The following is a 22916-nucleotide window of genomic DNA, read 5'->3' as shown; positions in this document are numbered from 1 at the left end:
GACTCCAGCCAGCCCTGCCAACCAGGACCCAGCAGCCCCTCTGGCCTTCTTGCTCAGTTTTCCTCTCACCAAGACCAGCCCTGAAACACTGATGGGGAAACTGAGGACCAAAGTGCCACCTGGCCAATAAAGAGAGTGGGATGGTCCTGCAGGAGGTTCCATGCCCAGGGAAACCCTGATCTCCGACTTCATCCCCACTTCCCCACCTATCCCGTTTTCCCCGCCCTCGGGCTCCTTCAGCCGTTGCCCCCATCCCAAGTTTTTCCAGACTGCCCAAATTGGGCCAACCAGGGCTCTGCGCGGCCCACGGGATAACTGAAATGCATCCCCCTCCTCCTCCATTCCCCCAACCAGCCCCCCTCCCCCAACTAAGGGAAATACCTTCAAAGACCCCTCCCTCGGAGCTCGGGTCCCCGCCTGCCAACTTCAGGAGCTGCCCAGACCCCGCGCCGCGGCCCCCCACCCCCGGCCCTCGCCTTCACCTTGACCCGAGCCCGCTCCCGGGCCCCGAAGCTTTGCATAAACAAAGAGCGGGGCAGGGGACGACCCGGGCCCCGCCCCCGGCCCGCCGGCGCCCCCGCGCCCGTCCCAGACCCGAGCCGGTCGCGCCCCGAGCCCCCCGCGGAGCCAGCCGGCCCGCGGCCCCTTACCTTGGCCCGGCATTTCGGATGACAGGAAAAACTGCAGACTGCGAGAGGGCGACACAGAAAGAAAGTTTAGCCGCGAGGTATGGAATGGAAACTCGGGCGAAATCTCCTCCCACCCCCGCCCGCACTCCGCGCTCGGGAGGGAAGGAGGGAAGGAGGGAAGGAGGGACGGAGGAACGGAGGGAGGAGGGGGCGAAGGGGGGCGGCTGCCGCAGCTCCCCGGGGCCTGCGGGGCGGGAACGCCCGGGACTGCGGACCCGCGGGTCGGGGAGGCGCCGAGCCCTCATTGCCCAAGCCCCTGGGACGGGCGCGGGAAGGTGGGGGGGGGGGGCAGGGGGAGGGGCGGGGGGGACCGACTCCCCCGCTGGATCCTTGCCAGGGGCAGAGGGACCCAGGCCGCGTGGCAGCCGCGCCAAGGAATGGGGTGTGGGGGGCTTCTCCCCTTACATACACACCAGGCAGGCAGGCAGCCGGCACCCCAGGAACCATGATCACGCTCCCTCTCCCCCAGAGAGAGACACACAGACCCGATTTACCGTCCAGGAGAGGACCGGTACACACACACATACACATTTACACCCATACACACACACACTCACCAATAACCACTATCCGCATTCACTCGGCCAGACAAGCACACATGCACATATAAATACACACAGAGCCTCGCACACATTCACACTTATGCCCGAGGGAAACCTCTGACTCAGGGGCACCAACACACACACTTTCACAGGACACCCTCAGAGTACAGCCTGACACAGACGTTGGACACAGACACATGGATAGATGTTTACACAGGCTCACAAACTTCTTGTGCATCATTTGAAACTCACACACACACACACACACACACACACACACACACAGCAGACTTAAATCTGCCCTCCCACTACCAGAAGCTGGAATCAAATTTCCTATGGGGTTCCCTCAGTCTGGAATGTCCCAGCCCTGCCTGCCCCACCCCCAGGGCCCTCCACCCTGGGATCTGGTGGTCCCCTCCCACCAGGTCCCACAGATGCGGTGAGGGGGTCTACTGAGCTGAGCTTCTGCACTGACTTGACCTTGTTAGCTGCTGAGACAGGTGGGTTAGGGGCACTGGTTAGAGAACAGGGGTCAGGGAGGCAGGGGAGAGCTGCCCCAACCCCAAAGCCTTGGCAAGCCACAGCCCTGGGCCACAGCCAGCTGCACTGGCCTCTTGGATCTATAGTTCATCCAACCCCTTTCTGGCTTTGAGTCAACCTGATTCTCAGCAGAATGCAAAAGGGGAGACTGAGGCGCAGATGAAGGCCCAGAGCTGCAAAAGAGGGCTCTCCATACTAAGGCTTCTGATTGGTCTGTAGGAATGGAAGTCTGGGATGCGACCTTGGCCATCGGCCCTGCCTGGGACCTTGTTCTCCCAGAACCTTGTCCTGGCCCCAGCTCAGACCTGTGACTCAGCTGTTGCTAAGCAAGGCTTTTCTGACCCCACCAGCCACCCAGGCCAGCTCAGGGACTTCTCCACCCCTGGCCACACCAAGACATACCCACCCCTGACCACTCGAGTCAAGTCATGCCCATCTGTCTAGACTTTCTGCTTCTCTCTCACCCCACCCCGCCCCCACTACCCCAGGATGGCAACTCCCCTCCAGACACCCCAGCCCCACCCCCATGCCTTCTTTCCTGGCCTTGGAATGTGGAATTGAGAAAGCTTCAGGCCATGTGGCCTGAGCTTGGAAGGCCATTCCAGCCAGGCAGGCGTCCCACTGTGCCACTACCTCCAAACAGAAGGACCTTTCCCCTTCCTCTGCTAATCAAATCCCAAGCCTTCAGGAACAAGTCCTGGGCCTCTCCTCTGGAGGCTTCCCTCACTGTTCCCTACCTCCTCGCAGGTATCACCGCACAGAGCACGTTTCCCCCACCACCTTGGTCCCTACAGCTATGGGCTCCTTCAAAGGAAGGACCTCTCTCTCCTTCTCTCTCTCTCTTTCTCTCACTACACAATACCTGGTACCTGGTACATACAGTAGAAGCTTAATAAATGATTGAGGAGTTGGACCTGACTGAAGATCTCCCCTGGAGTTTATGTGTACCCCCCATTTAATCATTCCCACCCCACTCTCAGCCTTTCCCTGAGCCATACCCTGCCCCCAACATTTCATAATCCATCAAAAAGGCATTCCCTAAGTGTCCACTCTGGGCCTCCCAACCCCAGTCAAGATACCAACAGCACAATGACAGCCAGGACCCCATCTCCCTCAAGTATCGTACTGCATACTTCTGACAGGTCACAGAATGCACCAAATCCTTTCCTACCTCAGGGCCTTTGCACTTGCTGTTCTGGCTGCCTGGACCATTCTCCCTCACCCTAGCTGTCCATTGCTCACCAAGCCAAATCCTTCTTCTACTACTAGAATCCACTGAAAGCCATCTATCTCCTCAAAGAGGCTTTTCCTGACCACCCAAATGACATTAGGCACCTCCAATATTCTTTCTCAGCAGCACCCTGATAATTTCCTTCTTAATACAGTTCACAGTCTGAAGTCAACATGGGTAATTCCTGCTCACTTATGAATAGTATATCTCCCTACACTAGACCCATGAAGGCAGGGAGCATGCCTGTCTCATTCACACAAATCCCCAGTAGTGAGAACAGTTTCTGATCCAGGCCTCCAACACCAAACAGCAGCTTTGTGCAAATTAGAAAATGTCTTACCCTTTGGGCAGACCAGCCCCTTGGCCACACAGCTGAATACAGCGTCTTTGTGGAAATGGCAAGAAGGTGCCCTTTCTCCAGGCGGACCCAGCTCTGTACCTGGGTGCATGGTTTGGAGAGCAAAGCGTGGCTGCTTCCAGTGCTCTCTCGGGGAGGCGCCCTTGGCAGCAAACGGCCTGCCTGACCATACAGGGCAGCCCTGCCTGTCACACAGTGGGCAGACGTCCAACAAATGCCCCTGGATGGAGGGCATTGGGCAACAGCAGTACAGCGAGCTGAGGGCTCCGTGTGTGCTGGAATGCTGAGCGTGCCCTTGAGAGCTCTCCAGTGGGGAGCAGACGAAGCCGGCCCCTGGCCCCCAGCCCAGAAGACAAAAGCTCGGCAAAGTCCACTCAAGTGGCAGGTTCCCAGCAGCTCCGCTGGTGGATCGTTACACCTTAGGAGCACCTGCGCCCAGCCCCAGGGAGGCCCTCTTGCGCTGAGGGCCCCATCCCTCCAGGGATGGGGCCCTCACAGTCTGGCCACCCTTCTCCAGTCTCCCCCAGGGGGCAGTATTTCCTACTCTAACTGGCCGGCCCCCTACTGTCATGTGAAACTTGGGCATGCCACTCTGCAGGCTTCCCACTTCCCAGATGCATGGCACGTTCAAATGTGCTCCAGAAAGGGGAACTGTGGCAGCCAATGTTTCCTGCCTCCTGGATGCACACCTTCCTGTCATCCATTCCCACGGTGAATAGGGCTGGCTTACGTGGCCCACTGAATATTGTAGAACTGCTGGTGTGTGACTCCTGAGACTCAGTCATCAAAGGCATTGTGGCTTCAGCCCCAGTCTCTTGGATCACTGGCTCTGGGGGAAGCCAGTTACCACGTCGTGAGGACACCCAAGCAGCGCTATAGAGAGGGCCATGTGACGAATAGCTGAGGCCCCCTGCCACAGCCAGCGCCAACTTGGCAGATGCATGACCGAACCACCTTGCAAGTGGATCCTCCGGTCCCTGTCAGGCCCTCTGATGACGATGACCCCGGCTGACGTCTTCACTACGACTCACGGGAGACCCGGGGTCCAAACCACCCAGTGAAGCCACACGTGAAACCCTGACCCTCAGAAACAACGTGAGATCATAATTTCATATCTGTTGTAAATTGCTAAGTTTGGGGACAAATTTGTTATGTAGCTACAGATAACCAACACAGAAACCAGAGCCCAGGATCCCACAGAAAGCAAGAGGCTAAAGGCTGATGCTGGGCGCTGAGGCCAGAGGCCATCTCCTCGGTCCTTCCTTGCTCCCTGGGTACAGGCATGCTCGTCTCTGGAATTCCTTCTTCCCTTTCCTTCCCCTACCAAGCAATTAGTCATCCTGTCCCAGAAAGTAACTCCAAAGAGGCTGTCAAATCTCCCCCTTCCTGCCAGCCCCCCACCACTGCACCAGTTCAGACCAATTATCCTTCCCTGGGCCCTGTCTCCCCTCCAGCCTTGCCCCCCCTTTAATCCAGAGCCACAGACCATTCTCAAGTGCAAACTGATCACATTACACTCCTGCTTAGAACTGTCTTGTCCAACTCCTCAGCACACTTACAAGGCCCTGCTTGGCCTGGTCTTGCCCCCACCTCCAGCCACTGCCCCAAAAGAGATCTGCCACACTGAACTCCCCAAAAGGACATTGAATCTGGTAGGTCTGAAATGGTGAACTCATATACATCCTCCAAGGCCCATTTCAAAATGCCCCTCCCTGAATAATCAGGCATTCAAAGATGATCACTCCCTGCTCTGTGCTCCCACTGAGGTCCTGTTCAACCTGGCAGCTTTGTATCCTGCCCCTTCTCCAGGCACAGGGTCTGACTTACAGATGGGGCTAAACAAATGTGGCGTAAATTTAAAACTGGAAGAATTCTTCCCAGCCTAAACCACTGGGACCGCAGCTGATGTTCTGGGGCAATGGAAAGGACACAAGAGAGGGTGGGTGAGCTCCACTTTTCAGCCCCAGCCCCTGCTGGGAGAGGGCCAATGTGGACCATGGTCAGTGCCTTCTGAGTGCCTCAGTACAAACACCACCTATTACCCAGCCTGGTCCTGCTCTCCATCTACCCGCTTACCTCCCTGGCTACACGGAGACTGGCTCTCAGCTCAGATGCCGGTCATGCTCTGTGATCCACGACCAGTTATGTAGCCACTCTGAGCCTCCGTTTCCTCATCTATAAAATGGGCGCAATAGTAACACCTCCTTCCCAGGGTTGTGAGAGTTGACTGACTTCATATATGTGGCTGGCCCTGAGCATGCTCTGTAGAAAGCTGTAGCTGGTATCAGCATCGTCTGATTCTGTATTACTGGTATTCTACCGGAGAACCCCCATCTCCTGGTCAGGAGACCGGGTTCTAGTCCTGAGTGCCATCATACAGCTGTGTGACCTGAAGCAAGTCGTTCCCACTCTCTGCTCCCCATCACGCCCCACTGACTCACTCATTTGCCTGCATCAGCCCTGAGCCCCGGAACAGATGGTCCTCAAGCCCTCTCCCGGCTGTGAGAGCCTGTGGCACCCCACTGGTCTCTCCCCCGGTCACCACCTGCCTCTTCCTCCCTCCGACAAAGAAAGGAGGGGAGGCCCAGGTTCCAACCTTGAACGCATCCTGGACACTGGGGGGGAAACACCCAGCCTGCGGTTGACAGGGATGTCCACTCCACAAGGTACAGCTCCTCACCATGGGGGGACATGGGCAGGAAAACATCAGCCGTCCCATCCTCCTGGGCTGTGCGCTTGAGTCCTCCCCAGACACACATCCCAGGATCCACCCCACCTGAGTGGACCGTGGCCTGCCCCAGCTCCCGCAGAAGGCAGTGGCCTCGTAAGCCAGTGACCCCGCAAGATGAAGCCCCCTGGGGAGGGACCCTGCCAAACCAAAGCTCAATGGAGCCCCAGGAGCCTCATCTCTGCCCATGGGTGTCAACACGGCCCCCCACCCAGCAGGGCCCAGCCCGTGGTGGAGCTAAGAACCCCATAGTGTGGCGGGGTCCATAGATTACCTGCTGGGGTAGAAAACTGCACCCCCAACCCCAGCCCTGAGCCAGCTCCCGCCTCATTGGGCTGCTGGGATTCTATCCTGAGGTGGCTTCCTGCCCTCCCGGGAACACAGGAAGCTAACATTGTTGGGATCTAAATGGCCTTTTCCTCCTGGCCTCGGCTCAGAAAATGAGCACATAGCCTCGGTGTGCACCTGACCCCAGCAGGAACCGCCCACACCCGCAGTGGGCCTCAGCTCCTCTCCCCAGCTGGCAGACAGACTGGCCCAGCCACCCACCTGCCCACACCACCTCATGGCCCTTCCCTGCCCTGCTTATCTCCATGGCCTGGCTTGGAGGTGTGTGATGGTTTATATTATGTGTCAGCTCAGGTAGACTATCTATCATACCCAGATAGTTGTTCAACATGATTCTAGATGTTTCTGTGAAGGGGTTTTTGGGGATAAGATTAACATTTAAATCAACAGACTTGAGTAAAGCACATTAACTTCCATAATGTGGGTGGGCCTCATCCAATCAGTTGAAGGCCTGAATAAAACAAAGACTGATCTCCCCAAGCAAGAAGGGACTCTGCCAGCAGACTGGTTTTGAACTTGAACTGCAACTCTTCCCTGGGTCTGCAGCCTGACAACAGATTTTGGACTTGCCAAACCTCTATAATTGTATGAGCCAATTCCTTAAAATAAATTATCTATCTGTCTATCCATCCATCAACTACCTACCGACCTATCTATCCATCCATCCATACATCCTGTTGGTTCTGTTTCTCTGGGGTACCTCAGGTAACACAAGGTAACTCAGGGGATGGCCCGGGGTCGTGGGCGCGTGTGGCTCTGAAGTTCAAGCAAGAGGAAACCTTCTAGATGTTCCCATCCAATGGTTTTCAGACTTTCATGCAGATGGACTCTTACGTGGAACCTCAGTGATCTTGGTTAACTTTTACTAAAAGCTTGTTCTGCGCCCTTTATGTATACATATTATCTCATTTAACCCCCAAAGAAACCTGAGGGGGGAGGTGTGCTATGTGTCTCATTTTAAAGGAAAGGTGCCTGAGGCTCGTACAGGCGACACACTCTGCTCAAGTTCTTACTAGTAAGGGGCAGAGCTGGGATAGGAATCTGGAACGTCGGGGCTAAGTGCAAGACCACCATCCACCCTGCCTCCTGATATATTTAACTCCTAAAACCAGAACTGTTCTGATTAAAGTGGGCAAGGCTTCCAGCGTCCCAACCCCTCAAGCATTTCCCCTTAGGTTTCTTCTTTTTCCTACCTTCTCAGGCCCCTGTATCACCTCCAGAAAAACCTTACAGTTCCTCTGGATGACAGTTTAGAGCCTCTGATCTTAGTCCAATCCGTCCTTTAGAGAAATGGGAAAGCCAGGCTCAGAAAGGTTAAGTTTCTCACCCAAGCTCACACAGCTGGGCCATGGCAAGCCAGCACTAGAACCCAGGGTCTTCCCACTCTTCTAGGCTGACTCCAAAAAGGTCCTCAGACAGAGGGTAGAAGCTGGGATCCCCAGTGAAGTAACAGAGGACAAAGAGCTCCCTGAAACAAGGTTTCCCCAAATTCAACCAGTAAGGGCTTCTGGGTAGTTTTGTCCCATTGAGAGCCTAATTCTCTTTCCCAAGCGCATCCCACTCTGGGGAAACTGCAGGCGACTTCCCTACCTTCCAGGCTGATCAGAGGCATTGAGAAGGGAAGTAGTCTAAGCCTAGCCCCCAAATCCAGACCCAGATGGCAGCCCTTGAGCTCTTGATCTGGCATTCTGGTTTCTTCCCTTGGGTTTCAGTGTAGCAGAAGGCTAGGGCCCTTTGGCAAAGCTCTGGACTCCCTAGAGCTCCACCCGAAGAATCTGTGGGAAACCCACTATTTGAACGAAGGAACTTTTACACACCCCTCAAGACCCAGACTACATATGCCTTCCCTGATGAAGCCTGACCGGAAAATCTCTGCTCAGTCAGAGATGACCTTTCACACACACCTCTATGTCAGCTTTGCCACCATGTTCTATGACTGTCTGATGGTATGTCTGTCTTCCCAGGTCAGGGGCTGGATCTTGGCACCAGTACCTGGCACCGCATCCAGCCCAGAGGGGGCTCAGTTCACGATCATCAGATGGATGCACGTGTGTATGCAGGAGGTGAAGGGGCAGCCTCCACTGGCCGAGTTATCAAGCCTTTACAGATTCCAACAAGGGAGTTTTCCAGACCGCCCCCCCAGCACCCGCGTCTGGGCCTCGGTGAGCATTACTGGTCCAGCCCCTCCTCCATAGTTGAGGAAACTGAGTCCTGAGCGGAGATATGATTTATCTGAGGTCACACAGCCTGTGGGTGGCAGGGCCAGAGATAGGACCCCTAACAAAGGCCCGGGGCCTCCTCTCCCCCCATTGTCTCATCCGTCCGTCTCCCCCACACGGAGCCTTAGTCCCTAACACTAGTGTTTGTGTTATAGCCACACACAGAAACTCCGTGTTCCTCACAATCACCACCCCCCCCCAGGGACGCAGGACAGGGTTTATTGTTAACTGCATGGGGCACAGGAGGAGACAGGCTCAGCGAAGGAGAAGACTGGTAGCTGTCTCACAGGACCTCTTGGCCTGTTTATCAGTCACACTTACACCTGAATGTCCCGCCACCTTAGTTCATTGTCTGCACGGTCCATCTATGAGTCTCCCAGACCAGGCCCTGGGCTCTTTGACTCCTCTCCCCACCCCTGTCTCCCACCCTGCCCCTCCAGCCACATTACATTAAACAGTGAAATGCGGGAAGGCGGGGAGCAGAAAATTGTCCGAGCTACAGAGCAGGTCAGACGGAGGGAGAAAGACAAGTGGCCCAGTTTCTCTAGATCTAGGAAAGTGTCCTCACCGCCCCTGCCTGCAGGAATTCCCTCAGCACTGCAAGCCCCGTGGAGACTGAATTCACAGCCTTGATGTTCCATACACCCTGCCCCCCTACCCCCCAGCCACAAATCCAGAGGGTATCCATGCTGTAACCCCAGACTTGAAGCCCGTTAAAGGAGCCAGAGAGCACAGCAAACCCTGGGCTTAGCGAACAAAATATGACCTGGATTTTAGTCCACAATCACCCCCTTTGCCAGGGAGCAACAACCCATACCTGGTGGCCCTGGATGGATGGATGGATGGATGGATGGATGGATAAGGGCATTTTTCCATCTCGTGCCACCTCCTGGTTCCAAAGCACAGAGAGTTGGCTCATTGCTGCATCTCCCACCAGTAAGCCCAGTGGCCCCAACCCTGACCTCAGGCCTGGTGACCCCGACGATCTTGCTGAGAAGGCACACCATAGCCTATAGAGCTGGGAGTCTTCAGTCCTCCCTTGCTGCCCCCCTCCACCCGCCCCAGCCCTTCCATGGCCCAGTCCTGACACCTAGTGGTGCCTTTGGACTTCAGTCCTGGCTTTCTTCCCACTTCTCAATAACTCATTCAGAGCTGCCAAACCAGCCCGACAGCCCACTGGCCACATGACCTCCACTCTGGTTCACACCGGCAGGGCCAGGCCCTGAACCAGGGAAAACCCGTGTCTCACCTTGGGAGCCTTCCATTCCCAGGAGGTCACATCCCCTCCTCAACCCAGGCCCTCGAGCCAGGTCAACTGGGGAACCCAGGACCACAGACCATCACAGAACATGTGGCCAAAGATGTGCCCAAGGTCACACAGTGAGTGCTGGGACTTCCTTCTACCCCACCCCTGTGCTGCCTCTGGTGGTTACTGGGGTGAAGGGAAGGCACACTGGGGAAGGAAGGGAGGCACTGGGGGAAGGCTCAGGGGCTAACTTCAGCAGGTTCCTGGGGCGGGGTCAGGTGGGGCAGTGACCGTGCGCCCAGCAATTCGGGCCTGACTCCTCCCAGCTCTCACCCTGACCCACCACCCGTCCCAGCCAGACCTCTTGGGAGGAGCGTGACACCATGCGGCGGATATGGGTACTGCAGAAGTCCCTGTTGGCCGCCTAAACTCCGTCTGGGTATCCCAGCTCTTCAGTGAAGGACAATTAACCTCTACCCTTTGTCCAGAGCAGGACGTGCCTAGAATATCCTCCACACGCACATTCGACACACTCACACGCTCCCATCCACACCCACTCCCCACTCCATCATGCCGCTGAAAGTCCTTGTCTAGGAAGACTTCCCTCCCCCAGAGAGCACACCCCCTGACAGCCCCACTGGGACCCAGCCAGCTGTGTGCCTTAGCAAGAGTCTTAATGACTCTGCGCCCCAGTTTCCTCCTTTCCTCCTCTGTAAAGCGAGGGTGACACAGGCCGCCCCCCACCCCCACCCCACCTCCCCGGCCATGCTGTGAGCACTGCAGGAGAGCCATGTGAGTGCTTTGATGATTACTCCCTAGGCTGTCTTCCCAGACCCACTGAGACTTCGGCAGGGGAGAGGGGAGGAGAGCGAAGTCCAGGTAGAGCCACGTGAGCCAAGGCCCAGGGCAACAGAGAGCCCGGTCCCTTTGGCATGTTTGACACACTTGGCCTACTCGAGAGCCGAGCCGGGTGCAGCCGGGCTGAGTATGGACTTGGGGTACAGGGGTAGATGGGTCAGAGAGCTGGCAAGGGGTGGAGGCTGGGCCTCACAGCCACAGGAAGGGGCGGTGCTCTGTCTTGAGGGCAGGGGCACTCCCAAGGCTGTACCCAGGGAACGGCCGAACTAGGTGTGCATGGAGTCCCGCTGGGAGCTGGTGAGACGGTGGATCGGAGGGGGTGGGTCAGGAGGAAAAGGATCTACAGTCAGCCCTCCAGGCGAGAGGAGCCAGCAGCCTGAATAGGCTGTGGAGAAGCTCAGGGACTCAAACTATATTGGGGGGCCCTGGCGATTGACGGGACGTGGCGGGGGAGAGGAAGGCATCTGGTGGGACAGCTGGGTGGGGGGATGATGTCAGCCACCAAGATTAGGCGCAGGGGCCTCCTGCTGATTTTACTGTGTGACCTGGGCCAAGACACTGACTTCTCTGGCAGCAGGGACAGCCGAATCCCAGGCCAGGTGAGAAGCACACGAGAATAGTAATTGAAAAAGCCCAGCAGCCGCCAGGCCCTCCCTCCAGTCTGACCTGGGGCCTCTTAAACTCACCCCTAAATGTGGTGTCTTTCCCAGTGCCAGTCACATGCCACCCACACACTTTCCGCGTGCCCTCCACATGCCAATCACAGGACCTCCACGTGTCATCCACGTGACCGCCACACAGCACCCACTCACCTTCCACACGTCCCATCCACATGCCAACTCCATGACATCCACGGGCCAGCACGCCCCACTCATGCACCCTCCACACGCCACGCACACACTCAGTACATGCCAACCACAGACCATCCACACACCACAAACCACTAGCCGTACACCTTCCACATGCCATCCGCATGCCTTCTTCATATCATCCACACACAAGCTACATGCCATCTCCATGCCACCCACCACCTGTCATCATGTACCATCCATATACACCCACGAGCTTGCCATCTGGTGTGCTCAGCATCGACCCCCACGTGAGAACCTGGCCCCAGGCCAGGACCCCAAGGACATCCGCCCAGGTCCCAGGCCACCTCCTTCCCACCATGACGTGCTCCCCATCTCCCGTAGCCTGACCAGCTACTCACCTTTGCAGGTGCAACCCTCCCGGGTGATGACCTGACGGCAGATACCACAGGGCTTCACCTTCTTGAAGGTCTTCACCTTGAAGTGGTGAGTCTTGGGGGCCTCCAGATCCTCTGGCTGTTGGGGGGAGAGGCACAGTGATCAGGCCTGGGCAGAAGGCTGGGGAAGGAGCTGGGGGGACTCGGGGAGAAGTGGGCCAGGACTGGGGAAAACGAGAGGTGAGAGCCCCTTCAGGGGTGACAGGCCTGAGCCCCCATTTCTGGGAGGAGGTGCCCCAGGAAAGAGAGCTGAGTGTGACCCAGACTGTGACACTTAGGTGGGTCAGCACACTGGGACACTGATTTTAAATGGCTTACTCAATAACAATTTTACACACATACACCATGTTACCACACCCCAGAGGGCTCTCCCGTGGCCATCCCAGTCAATATCCCCCTAAGGTAAATACTATTGTGACTTCTTTTTTTTTTTTTTTAAGATTTTATTTATTTATTTTATTTATGGGGGTTTCGAGAGGGGGAGGGGCAAAGGGAGAGAAAGAGAGAGAGAGAATCCCAAGCAGACCGCGCTGAGCACAGAGCTCGATGCGGGGCTCAATCTCAATCCCTGGGCCGAAATCAAAAGTTAGACACGGGGCGCCTGGGTGGGCTCAGTCGGTTAAGCATCTGCCTTCAGCTCAGGTCATAATCTCGGGGTCCTGGGATCGAGCCCCACATCGGGCTCTCTGCTGAGCAGGGAGTCTGCTCCTCCCTCTCATTCTCCCTCTGTGCTCTCTCTCTCTCTCAAATAAATAAATAAAATCTCTTTAAAAAAAAAAAAGTCAAACGCTTAACCAACTGAGCCACCCAGGCGCCCCAATACTATTGTGACTTCTATCAGCAAAGATGCGTCTTGCCAGAGTCTGAAATTTCACTGAGCAGACTGTACCCCTGCGTCCGGCTTCTGCCGCCCGGGGTTCATCCATGGGATTCATCCACACGGCTGCCCGGAGAGCTGCTCTTTCTTTTCGCTGCGGGTGGTAGCCCATGTGTGAAAGTAGCTGCTTCCTTTATCCGTTCTACTGGTGATAGTCCTTAGCCTTTTTACCCACGTGTCCCCCATTCCCCCTCACCCCCTCACTACCACCTCCAGTCCCAGCCCAGAAGCCTTCTGCCATTTTATTTTTATTTTATTTATTACTATAAATACTAGTATTTATAAATAAATATTTATTTATTTACAATGACATCACTTTGCATTATGAAAATATTGGTCTGTTAAATCTCCTTTTTAAAACTATGGGGCGCCTGGGTGGCTCAGTCGTTAAGCGTCTGCCTTCAGCTCAGGTCATGATCCCGGGGTCCTGGGTTCGAGCCCCGCATCGGGCTCCCTGCTCAGCGGGGAGCCTGCTTCTCCCTCTCCCTCTGCTGTTCCCCCTGCTTGTGTTCCCTCTCTCGTTGTGTCTCTCTCTGTCAAACAAATAAATAAAATCTTTAAAAAAAATTTTTTTAAATAAAAATAAATAAATAAATAATAAATAAATAAAACTAGCTCACCACACACATGAGATGAGAGGCGGGCGGGCGGTCCAAGCCTTCTCTGGGTCTGACCGGCCGTGAGCCCCTGGGCCAGTCACCGCCCACCGCTACCACAGGCCTCGGTTTCCCACTCTGGACAGCGCAAGGTTGGGCCCCACACCCTCGAGCCCCGACAGTCTGTCCTTGGTAACCACGTACAGGAATGCACTCTAAGCCGCAAAGCCCTGCCCCCACACGGCTTAGAACCCCCTCCTCCCATCTGCGGCCCTCAGCCCAGGCACAGGCTGGGGGAGCTCCCCGTTTGGAGGACACCCCAGGAAGCTGTCCCTGCTCGAAGGCACCACGCCTCTCCAAGGTACTTCACCGTGGCGTCCAACCCGATTCATTTCCCGGCTTCGGCAGCAGGGGCCAGCAGAGTGCAGACATTGGCCGCTCCCTCGCTCTCTCCCTCTCCCAGGCACAGAGCTTCCTGACCCCCCTCTACACACATAGCCACACACAGAGACACAGCTGATGACAGACCCTGCCGTTCCGGGGAAGGGTTCTTCTCTTCCAAGTGTCCCTCCTTGGACCCTTCTCCAGAGTCTCTGGGACAGGGGCTGGAGGGGGCGACTTGTGTGTTCAGAGGAGGAAGGGAGGCAGCCTCCCACAAACCCAGCATGTCCAGGACTCCTCTCGGAAGACACTACAGTGGTCTGGGGCAGAGAGAGGCTGAACCACAAGAGACACAGAGAGAAAAACCGACAGAATGAGAGAGAGACAGAAAGCCAGAGAGACAAAGAGGCAAAGAGATAGAGAGGGAGAGATAGAGAGAGAGACAGAAACAGAAAGAATCAGAGAGACAGACACAGATAAAGACAGAGAGACAGAGAAAGAGGGAGAAAAGCAACAGAGTCAGAGAGGAAGAAAAGAAGACCCAGATAAGGCAGAGGCAAATAAAGGCAGAGACGAACCAGCACACACAGAGAATAAGCGAAATTAGACAGAAGCACACAGAGACTATAAAGGCAACCACAGAATCAAAGGAGCAGACAGACAAAAGGACAGAGGCGCCAGCTCGAATGGGCCCCCAAAGGCTAAACCTGGGCAGATTTGAGCATCATAATACAGAATGATAGTAGTGGCTTAAATTAGTCCAGGCCAATATGTGAACTAAGTGAAAAAATTCAAAGTGTGATGAGAAAGAGAAGATTCACAAATCTCAAAGCACCTCGCCATGCCACACTTCTAAATTACAAAAGGGAAGAAAGTAACTTTGCCTGGCAGACTACTCGTTAATCAAAGGATCAAAGCAAACACGACCAGTAATGCAATGAATGGAAATTGTGCACCACAGAGGGGATGCTTGGAGAACAGGACACCACGTCTGCCATGTTCCTGCCAAAGAGACACAAGCTGAATCTAATCATGAAGAAACATCAGACCAACCCAAATCAAGGCACAGTCTACTAATTAAATGGCTTGTGATCATCAAAAGTGACAAGGTCACAGAAGCCAAGGAAAGACTGAGATTTCCAGACCAATGGAGTCTAAAGAGATACAACAGTCAAATGCAGGGGCTGACTTGGAACTGGATTCTTCCCATGACCATAAAGGACATCATCGGGACAACTGGCCGCACCTCAGTGGGGTCTGAGGACAAGACGGTAGCCATGTGTCAATGTCAGGTCCCTGACTTTGATGGCTGGGTTGGGTTAGGTAGGAGAAAGTCCTCGTAGGAAAATTAGGAAAGCATGTAGGGGTGGTAGGGCACTGTGTCAGCAACTCGCTCGCAAACAGCTCAGGAAAACAAGTTCTTTGCACTGTATTTGCAACATTTCTGAAGTCTGAGACTGGCTCAAAATTCAAAGAGACAGGCAGACAGAGATGACAGGGAGGCAGGACGGAGCAGAGACAAAGCCCAGGGCAGAGGTGGAGAGAGCAGAGGGCCGTTGAGCCGGGAGCCCAGCACTGCTCCCCTGGTGGCTAAACCAGGCAGCACGGCCTGGGTCCTGCTAGTCCAGTGTTGTGTTCTAAGAGCTGTGCTTCCAGCTTCCACTGAGGGTGGGGGCGGGGTCCAGGGCAGGGCCGGGGCAGGGCACTGTCCTGCACTAGACCTCACTCAGTGTCCCCCAGCCTACCAGGAGAGGCAGGTGAGCCCCCTCCATTCTGAAGTCTCACCTCCCCTGTTTGCCCTTCTCAGCCCCTGGCGGGGCAACCTTCCAGATAATCTCTGTCATAGACATTCCAGGGAGGGGGCCCAGCCCAAAGTCAACTGCAGCAGCCCAGGCCTGGGCTGGGGGGAGGTGCAGGAAGGGGACTTGGGGTTCAATTTAAGGCCTGTCTGGGGAGGCAGGTAGGAAGCCCTAAAGCCCAAACTTCTCAGGCCTATTCCAGCCACTCCCCAAGCCTGCCTCTCCCACCCTGTGGAGTCAAGCTGAGCTTCCCATTCCAGCTTATCCTCTAGACTTCTCCGTCTATACCCCAAATCCAGCTCTTCACCCAAAGCCCACGGAAGGTGGCCTTCTCCCCAAAGTATAGTTGGAACAGTGGAATCTCCCAAAAGAGGCTCCTGGCTGCCCAGTGAACAGATGGGGAGCAGGCAGAGCCTTCTAGGCTGACAAGCAAACGCCCAGACTTCTCCCCTGGGCCCTGGGCTTGCCTGCCCTGCCTGCCCAAACTCATAAATGTGAGTTTACAAACTCTCTCCCCACACGGGCGTGGGGAGCAGGAACAGGGTTTCAGATACATTCTCTGGCCTCACTCATGGCCTCTGTAAGCAGCTTATGGGCCAAGGCCCTGCCCTTCCCCCACCTCATTCTGGCTCTCTGGCTGAAGGAGCACTGGGATGGGAGTCTAGAGACCAGCTCTCTAGGCTGGTGACCCTGAGAACACCAGTGGCCTTCTCTGGGCCTCACAGTTCCCAAATGAAAATGATGGGTTTGGACAAGATAGTCTGAGTATAGAAAGAGCTGGGGAACAAATGGGCCAGTTTGAGATGAAAGGGCTGGAGGAACTGGGGGGTGGGACATGCTCATGGTTACAGAGGGGGGTGCCTCATGAGATATCACCCCTCTAAGAGAGGCTGGGGGACCCACGTGGGAGCGAGGAGGCCAGCACCCCCAGGCAAGTGGCCCTAGGCTGTGACCTCCTCTGCAACATAGGTTTGCCCGGCTATAAAACGGGTATCTGGCAATGTTGTTGAAAGAGTCACCCACAGAGGTCTGAAGGTCCCAGTTTGCAGGAGGAGAAAGTCTAGGGTGGGTGAGCCTTAGATCTTCAAATATCTTGAGGGGCTATCATTGTAGGAATGGACCAGACATGATCTATGAAGTTACTGAATGCAAAACAAAACTCTGGGGGCAGAAGCCACAAGGATGCATGATTGGATGCAAGGGGGTACAAGAGTTTCCCATCGACCAACCATAGGTTAAATTCCAGAAGAAGAAGAAACCTGGGGGTCTAGAACCTACACTGCCCTCACCCAGTATTACTCTGCAGGTATGGGCGGAGAATATGAATGAGCCCATGAATGCAAACTCTGCTCGGGGGTAACCACTTGTTATGACAATGCTCATCATTTTTCCTGACAAGTGCCAGACAGCCTCACAAAGCACTCCCCCACTCTTCCTAGCTGGATTAGCTCCTGGAGGACCTGGGGGCCCCGGGGGCGGGGCGGGGGCGGGAGGAGGCACAGCCATAGCGGGAGCTGCCTGGTGTCTCCAACACCCTCCTCCCTCAAGAGCCAGAGTCCAGAGAAGGGAAGGGGTCCTAGCCGGGAAGTCATTCCTCCCCACCCTCCAAGCCCAGAGCCCGAGCCCTGGGACAAGCCCACCCACCCAGCATCAGAGGGCTTTCCTGGGCCTCGGGGATCCTCTCCTTCCCACCCTCCATTCAGCCAAGCCTGCCTGCCAGATAGTTCCAGCCAGAGGGGCGTGGCACATCTGGCTGGGACAGCTTTGGCGGGAGTCCTGGGCCCTGCGGGGGGGGGCGGGGGGGGGAATGCTGTTTGTTGGTCCCTCCCTGCCCCATGGGGGCTGAGTGTGGTGGGGATGGAGAGCGAAAGGGGACTGACAGCCCTAGGGGTCCTCCAACTCAGGCCTCCAGACCCCTCCACAAGAAACTCCCCCCAGCCCTGTTCCCACTCGGCTCCCTGTGCCCACACTAGGAGCCCCGGATGATGTGGCCAGAGGGCAGAAGTCTGTGGGCCAGTGAGCCTTGGGGAAGAAAGTCACCAAAAAGCAGGCCCTGGAGAGTCAGCAAGCCCTCTCCCCGCCTTCTGGCCATCCACACCCCCACGCCTTGTCTTCTTGGGTGGAGACACCAGGATGGTCGGTATCACCTGTCATTTCTGTGGTGAAGACTCGGACTCCCCAAGGAGCCACAGGCTGGCATGTGGGAGACCCAGTCACCTCAAGTGCAAGCTTCCCCCAACCCCACCTCCCTTCACAGACACACCAAAGTTCCTTAACCTCTGCCACCCCCCCAATCTGCTAGCCAGCTAATGGCCTGATGGTGTTCTTGGTCGCCTGAGTGGAAAACTCTGAGTCACCCCCAACTCCTCCCAGCCCTCCACCCTCCAGTCCAACTAGCTGCCAGACTTTGAATTTTGCTTCCCGAACACTCTCAGCCCTCCTGTGCTTTTTGATTCCGAGGCCTCTGCCCTATGGAAGGCCTTGTCACTTCTACCCACGGCTATTGCCACAGCCTCCTGGGCCCCCGACACTGGGCCCCGCCTCCCCCGCACAGCCTCAATGCAGCCTCTAAAGAGCACAGCTCTATGGGGTCACTGACACCCCCACTCACCCCAAAATGCTTCCATGCCTACCCATGCATCCAAGACAAAACGTGCACTCCCTCAAGCCAGCAGGGGAAGCAGCCTCAGTCCATACCCAGCCCACCCTGCCATCTCAAACCCCACACCCCGCTCCCCAGCTCGCTGCCCTGCGTCCACCTCTGAGCCTCTGCTCTGCTGTTCCCCCTTCCCAGAATGCCCTTCCTCCCCTCTCAGCCTGCCAAGCTTCTATAGGTCCTCGAGGGCCACATTCAAACCCCATCCCCTCAGGGAGATTTTCCCAGATACCCTCCCCCCGCACAACACTGTCTTCAATATAGACTCCCCACAGCTGTCTTCTTTTTTTATTCTGAAGGGTTTGAAAGCGCTGGAAAAGATGAGCATGCATGTTCCGATCACCGTGATTCACCATTTGCTAATGTTGTGCTTTTGCCTGCGCTGTTTCTCCGCCTCTGGCCCTACAGAAAGCCAGCGGTGATGATCACACGCAGGGAATCCGGCATCAGCACTGTTCTCTAAGATTTCGTTCATATTCGAATTTCCCCTTTGGCCCCATTAACATCCATTGTAGCTGGGTCTTCGGTTTTGTTTTGCTCTGGGACTCAGGATCCACCAGGACCCTGCATTACATTTCCTTGCTGGGTTCCCTTCATCTTTCATCTAGACACACTACTCCACCTTTTGATTTCCCTTTTTTGAAGACTCTGGGCTGTTTTGCATGAAGTCCCTCAGTTTGGATTTGTCTGCTTACTTCCTCAGGATTCCATTTGGGCTGAGCGCCCCCCACCCCCAGGCACCCCCTCCTCCCCTGGTTGCACTTTCCTGGTGCCCCCTCGGAGCCCTCTATGCCATCCGGAGTTCCTGCTCCTTCCTTGCTAGCGAGGTGGCCCCAGGCAAGTGGATTAGCCCCATCTGCCTCACTTTACTAATCGGTTAAATGGGCTGGTAATAGTCACCTCCCACAAGTTGTTCTGAGACAATGCCTGACCCGCGGTGAGCAGCCCCCAGGCATTCCACGTCATCTGTCACTCCTGTGTGCACTAGACTAGCGCACAGGGGGCACGGGTCCGCCGGGCCTTCTGTTCCATGTCCCCGTGCCCTGGACCGATGTGATCCCTAAACAAGTCTGAAGGAGCAAACTGAGTGGATTTGCTGTCTGGCCTCAGTTTCCCCACGTGTGGTTGTACCCCACGCGCACTGGCCTGCCCTTGGGGAGAGGACACGGGTCACCCCCTTCACCAGCCACAGGTGCTAGCTGAGGTGAAACTCTGACTCCGAGTAGCCCCGCTTCTCCGTGGAGGGAGGAGGGCAGGGGGTCACACTGACTGAGCTCCTGCCCTGTGACAGAGAACACGGGGGCTTGGGAGCCCAGGACTCAGTCCCAGACTCAGTTTCTGGAGCTGGATCATCTCCCCCTTCAGCTTGCTTCTCTCTCCCCTGCTCAGCAACTTCATACACCACGTCCCCACATGCCTGAGCAGCCAGTCGCAGGTCCCTTTTTGTGCCCTAAAGTGAGTCATCTCCTGGGGTGGCAGGGCTCAGAGACGGGACAGGCTGAGCCCATGCATGGGCCGGTGCCACGGCGAGGGGCTAGCCCAGATTCCCTCACTGACCGCTCACAGTGACAAGGAGCCCGAGGAGCCTGCTCTGGACACACAGGCAGGGCAGGATGGAACAGAGGTTCAAATCCAAGTCTGTCTGAGGCAGGGTCCCAAGTCCCTAGCCACTGCACTCCCATGTCACTGACAGTGTGCCAGAGGCCCTGACCGTCCCATCCTCGGCGCCCCTCTGCCCAAAGGTCACCTCCTGGCAGTTTCCCCAGTCCTGTCCATCCACAGTTACCCTTAGCTGCTGCATTTGGACTTCTGAGCTCTCAGCTTCACCCCTGCATTGAAGTATACCTCTCCTAATACCTCCCCCTCCTCCAGTCCAGATGAGGTCCCCCCTTACCTGCCCCCACAGCTTCCGTCTTGGCAACACCCACCTTACTGTAATCATTAGCCCAAGACCTTCAAGCTTCTTGAAGAAAGTAGGCACCCCATAATCGTCCGTGAGATGGATGGACGGGCAGCGGGTGGGTGGGTGCCTGCGTGGCCCAGTGGCTGGACGGTGTCTCCATCACACACAGCACTTCCCCGACACCAGTCGCTACCCCTGGACTGCCGGCCCCCAGCTCCCCCCCCAACCCAGAGCTCCAACACCCTGCCAGCGCCTACCCTTCCCTGTCTAGGACCACTGAACCCAGAAGCCACATGGGCCTTGGGCAGGCCCCTTCCCCTCTGTGGGTCCCCTTCACCATGGCCGGAAACTGGAACCTTCGTCCCTGCCGTTCACGCCTTACAGAATCACACTGAATCTCAAACGAAACTGTTGAAGTTGAGGAACTGTACACAAGGAAGGCACAGAGAGGCTAAGTAACTCGCCTGAGCACACAGCTAATAAGTGGTATCCAGACAGGCTGGCTCCAGAGCCCACGCTCTGACCGTGTGCATCCTGCCTGCAGGGGAGGGCCCTGATTGTTCTCAGGCCTTCGCATCACTCTCCTGATTCTCCTGGCCCCGCACACCCTGCCCTGAAGGATTCTCAGGATGGAGAGCCCTTGATGGGGGACCGGGAGAACCCGGTCTCTACTTCTGCTCTGGCTTCCTTCGTGGCTCTGAAAACATGCCATCAGACGGTAAGAGCTAACATTTCTTAAGCCCTGAGTGTGTGAGAGATGCTATTCTAAATGTATGCATCTATTAGCTCATTTAAAACCGAACGACCCTCTAGGTAGGTGGGGAAACTGAGGCACAGAGATGTGAAGCTACTTGCCTAAGGTCTCACAGCTAGCAACTGGCGGGGCCGGGATCAAAGCCAGCCCACTGCACTTCCTCTGAACACTGCAGAGGAACAGTGAGGTACTTGTCCCTGACCTTGTGCCTCAAACGTCATTCTGAAAACCTCTGCAAAAGGAGGGTTTTATTTCAGACTCCGGTCAGTCTCGTGTAGCCCAGCCTAGGTCTCAAGCCCTACTTATCAGGAGGCCCCGGGTGGGCACAGCCCTCACAGGCAAACAAAACTCCAGAGCCAGCGAGTTCAGGACCAAGAGGTCAGACTGGGGTCTCTGTGGCAGAAACTGTGCCCTGAGAATCTGCGGGCTCATGAGGACCCTTCTGTACAAAACTGTGCGCTTGGCACTGGGAAGAACACCACTCCAGAAAAAAGAACGCTTCATTGTCTGCAGCTGGAAGGGGCCTCTGAGAATACTTTCTCCACTTCTGTGAGGTCCAGAAAAGTCGAGTGCCCAGCCTGAGGCCACATGGCTTCCTCAGGGCAGGGCCAAAGCACTTGCCCACCCCACCCCCACCCCGGGTGGCTCTTTCAGCCCCACCTCCCTTGATAAACTCCTCCCCAGTTCCCGGGAATAGAGTGAGCCCTTCTGGAAGGAAGAGCCTGCAGCTCTAACTCCATCGGCACAACACCAAAGAGCCTCAATTAATGGGCACGTAATTATTTTCTAAATAAACCATGTTTGAATATGTAATAACAGGAGCATCTGATGAGAAAATCAAGTTATGCATAACATGTAGCTATGTTCCTCCACTAATAAAGTGATTTTTATTCCTCGAGCTTATGAAAGCCGTGCACTGCAGATACACTGCTGCTCAGAGGAAGCATCTGTACCTTTCTCCGTCCACACACACAAGCATGCACGCACGCGGGGGCACAAGACCTAGCTCTTCCAGACCATGCCTCAGTTTACCTCCCTGAGGCAGCAGACCCAGCTAGTTGTTGGCCTCAGAATACCTGGGCGGTCCTGGGGCAGTCAGGAGCCTCGGGGGCCCCCTCCCACAACAGCCATCCCAGGGAGATCCTCCCCGCACATGAGATCTGGGTTCAGGGGATCCCACGAGCCAAGCAGGAGGTTTCGGAGCGGCAGAAGGACGAGCATCTACTGAGCACCTACTGTGTGCCTGGGCACCTGTTCTTTTGACATGCATTATCTCTGTGCTCATCCCCATCACACAAGGTGTGTTTTCTTATTCCCACTTTACAGACCAGGAAATTGAGACTCAGGAAGGGAACTGTTTTACCCAAGGCCCATCTGGTAAATAATGGAACTAAGATTTTAACCTAGCCCTGTCTTGTGTCAAAGTCCGCACACTTCCCACCACCAGCTGCCTCTCAAGGCAGAAGCAGCCCCCTTGGCAAGGTCTCCAGGGCCTCTGTGCTCCCTCTCCATACCTGGTGCCATCCACCCTTCCACTGCCCGCCACATACGCCCCAGTCCTGCCCAGAAGAGAGGAAGGTTGCTGGTAGAGCTGCCTGGGCATCTGTGGGAGCCCTGACAGGGCCAGAACTGTGCCCTCTGTCCAGTCCACACTTCCCCAGACTCTAGCCCCCGCCCCCCGGCAATGGCCATCCCCTCTGCCCAGCCCACTCTCACCGGCAAGTGCCCACGGGGCTGGCCCACAGGGCCGGGAGGGACACGGCTGGGAAGGGACCAGGAGAGAGGGCAGGGGAGGGATTTAGAGGCCCCAAAGTGGCAGCATCCACCCCTGCCTTTGGTCACCAGCACCGTCTCCCAACTCTCAGAAAGGACAGTAAGGTCGACAGGGCACTCATGCCTACCTCTCAGCAGCTCCCCTTCACTATCCTACTTTCACCCATGGGGA

General features: G+C 56.0%; 1 protein-coding gene and 1 long non-coding RNA gene across 10 annotated transcripts in view; one reads left to right on the top strand and one right to left on the bottom strand.

Moving 5' to 3' along the window:
- Positions 1–22916, bottom strand: part of TNS1 (tensin 1) — a 201161-nt gene that overhangs the window by 169272 nt on the left and 8973 nt on the right. For 5 of the 9 annotated variants that reach the window (XM_081813623.1, XM_081813625.1, XM_081813629.1 and 2 more), the window contains exons 1-2: positions 11970–12076; positions 651–688 (exon numbers count right to left, since the gene is read on the bottom strand). Coding sequence is in view for 4 of the 9 variants with exons in the window: in XM_081813627.1 (XP_081669753.1) it covers positions 651–688; positions 1103–1220 (156 nt within the window). In the remaining 5 variants the exon portion in view is untranslated. Of the gene's footprint in view, positions 1–650; positions 689–1102; positions 1249–11969; positions 12085–22916 lie in introns of those variants that run through there. The other 4 variants (XM_081813624.1, XM_081813628.1, XM_081813626.1 and 1 more) reach the window with 2 other exon arrangements.
- LOC145720464 (uncharacterized) lies at positions 555–21862 on the top strand. The gene is made up of 4 exons (XR_014143389.1): positions 555–727; positions 8401–8484; positions 11978–12054; positions 18614–21862. It is a non-coding gene; the product is annotated as an uncharacterized LOC145720464 (long non-coding RNA).

This window comes from Leptonychotes weddellii, chromosome 3, assembly GCF_054177405.1.
Source record: "Leptonychotes weddellii isolate Sample4059 chromosome 3, ASM5417740v2, whole genome shotgun sequence".
NCBI lineage: Eukaryota > Metazoa > Chordata > Mammalia > Carnivora > Phocidae > Leptonychotes > Leptonychotes weddellii.
This window is presented reverse-complemented; position numbering and strand designations above follow the sequence as displayed.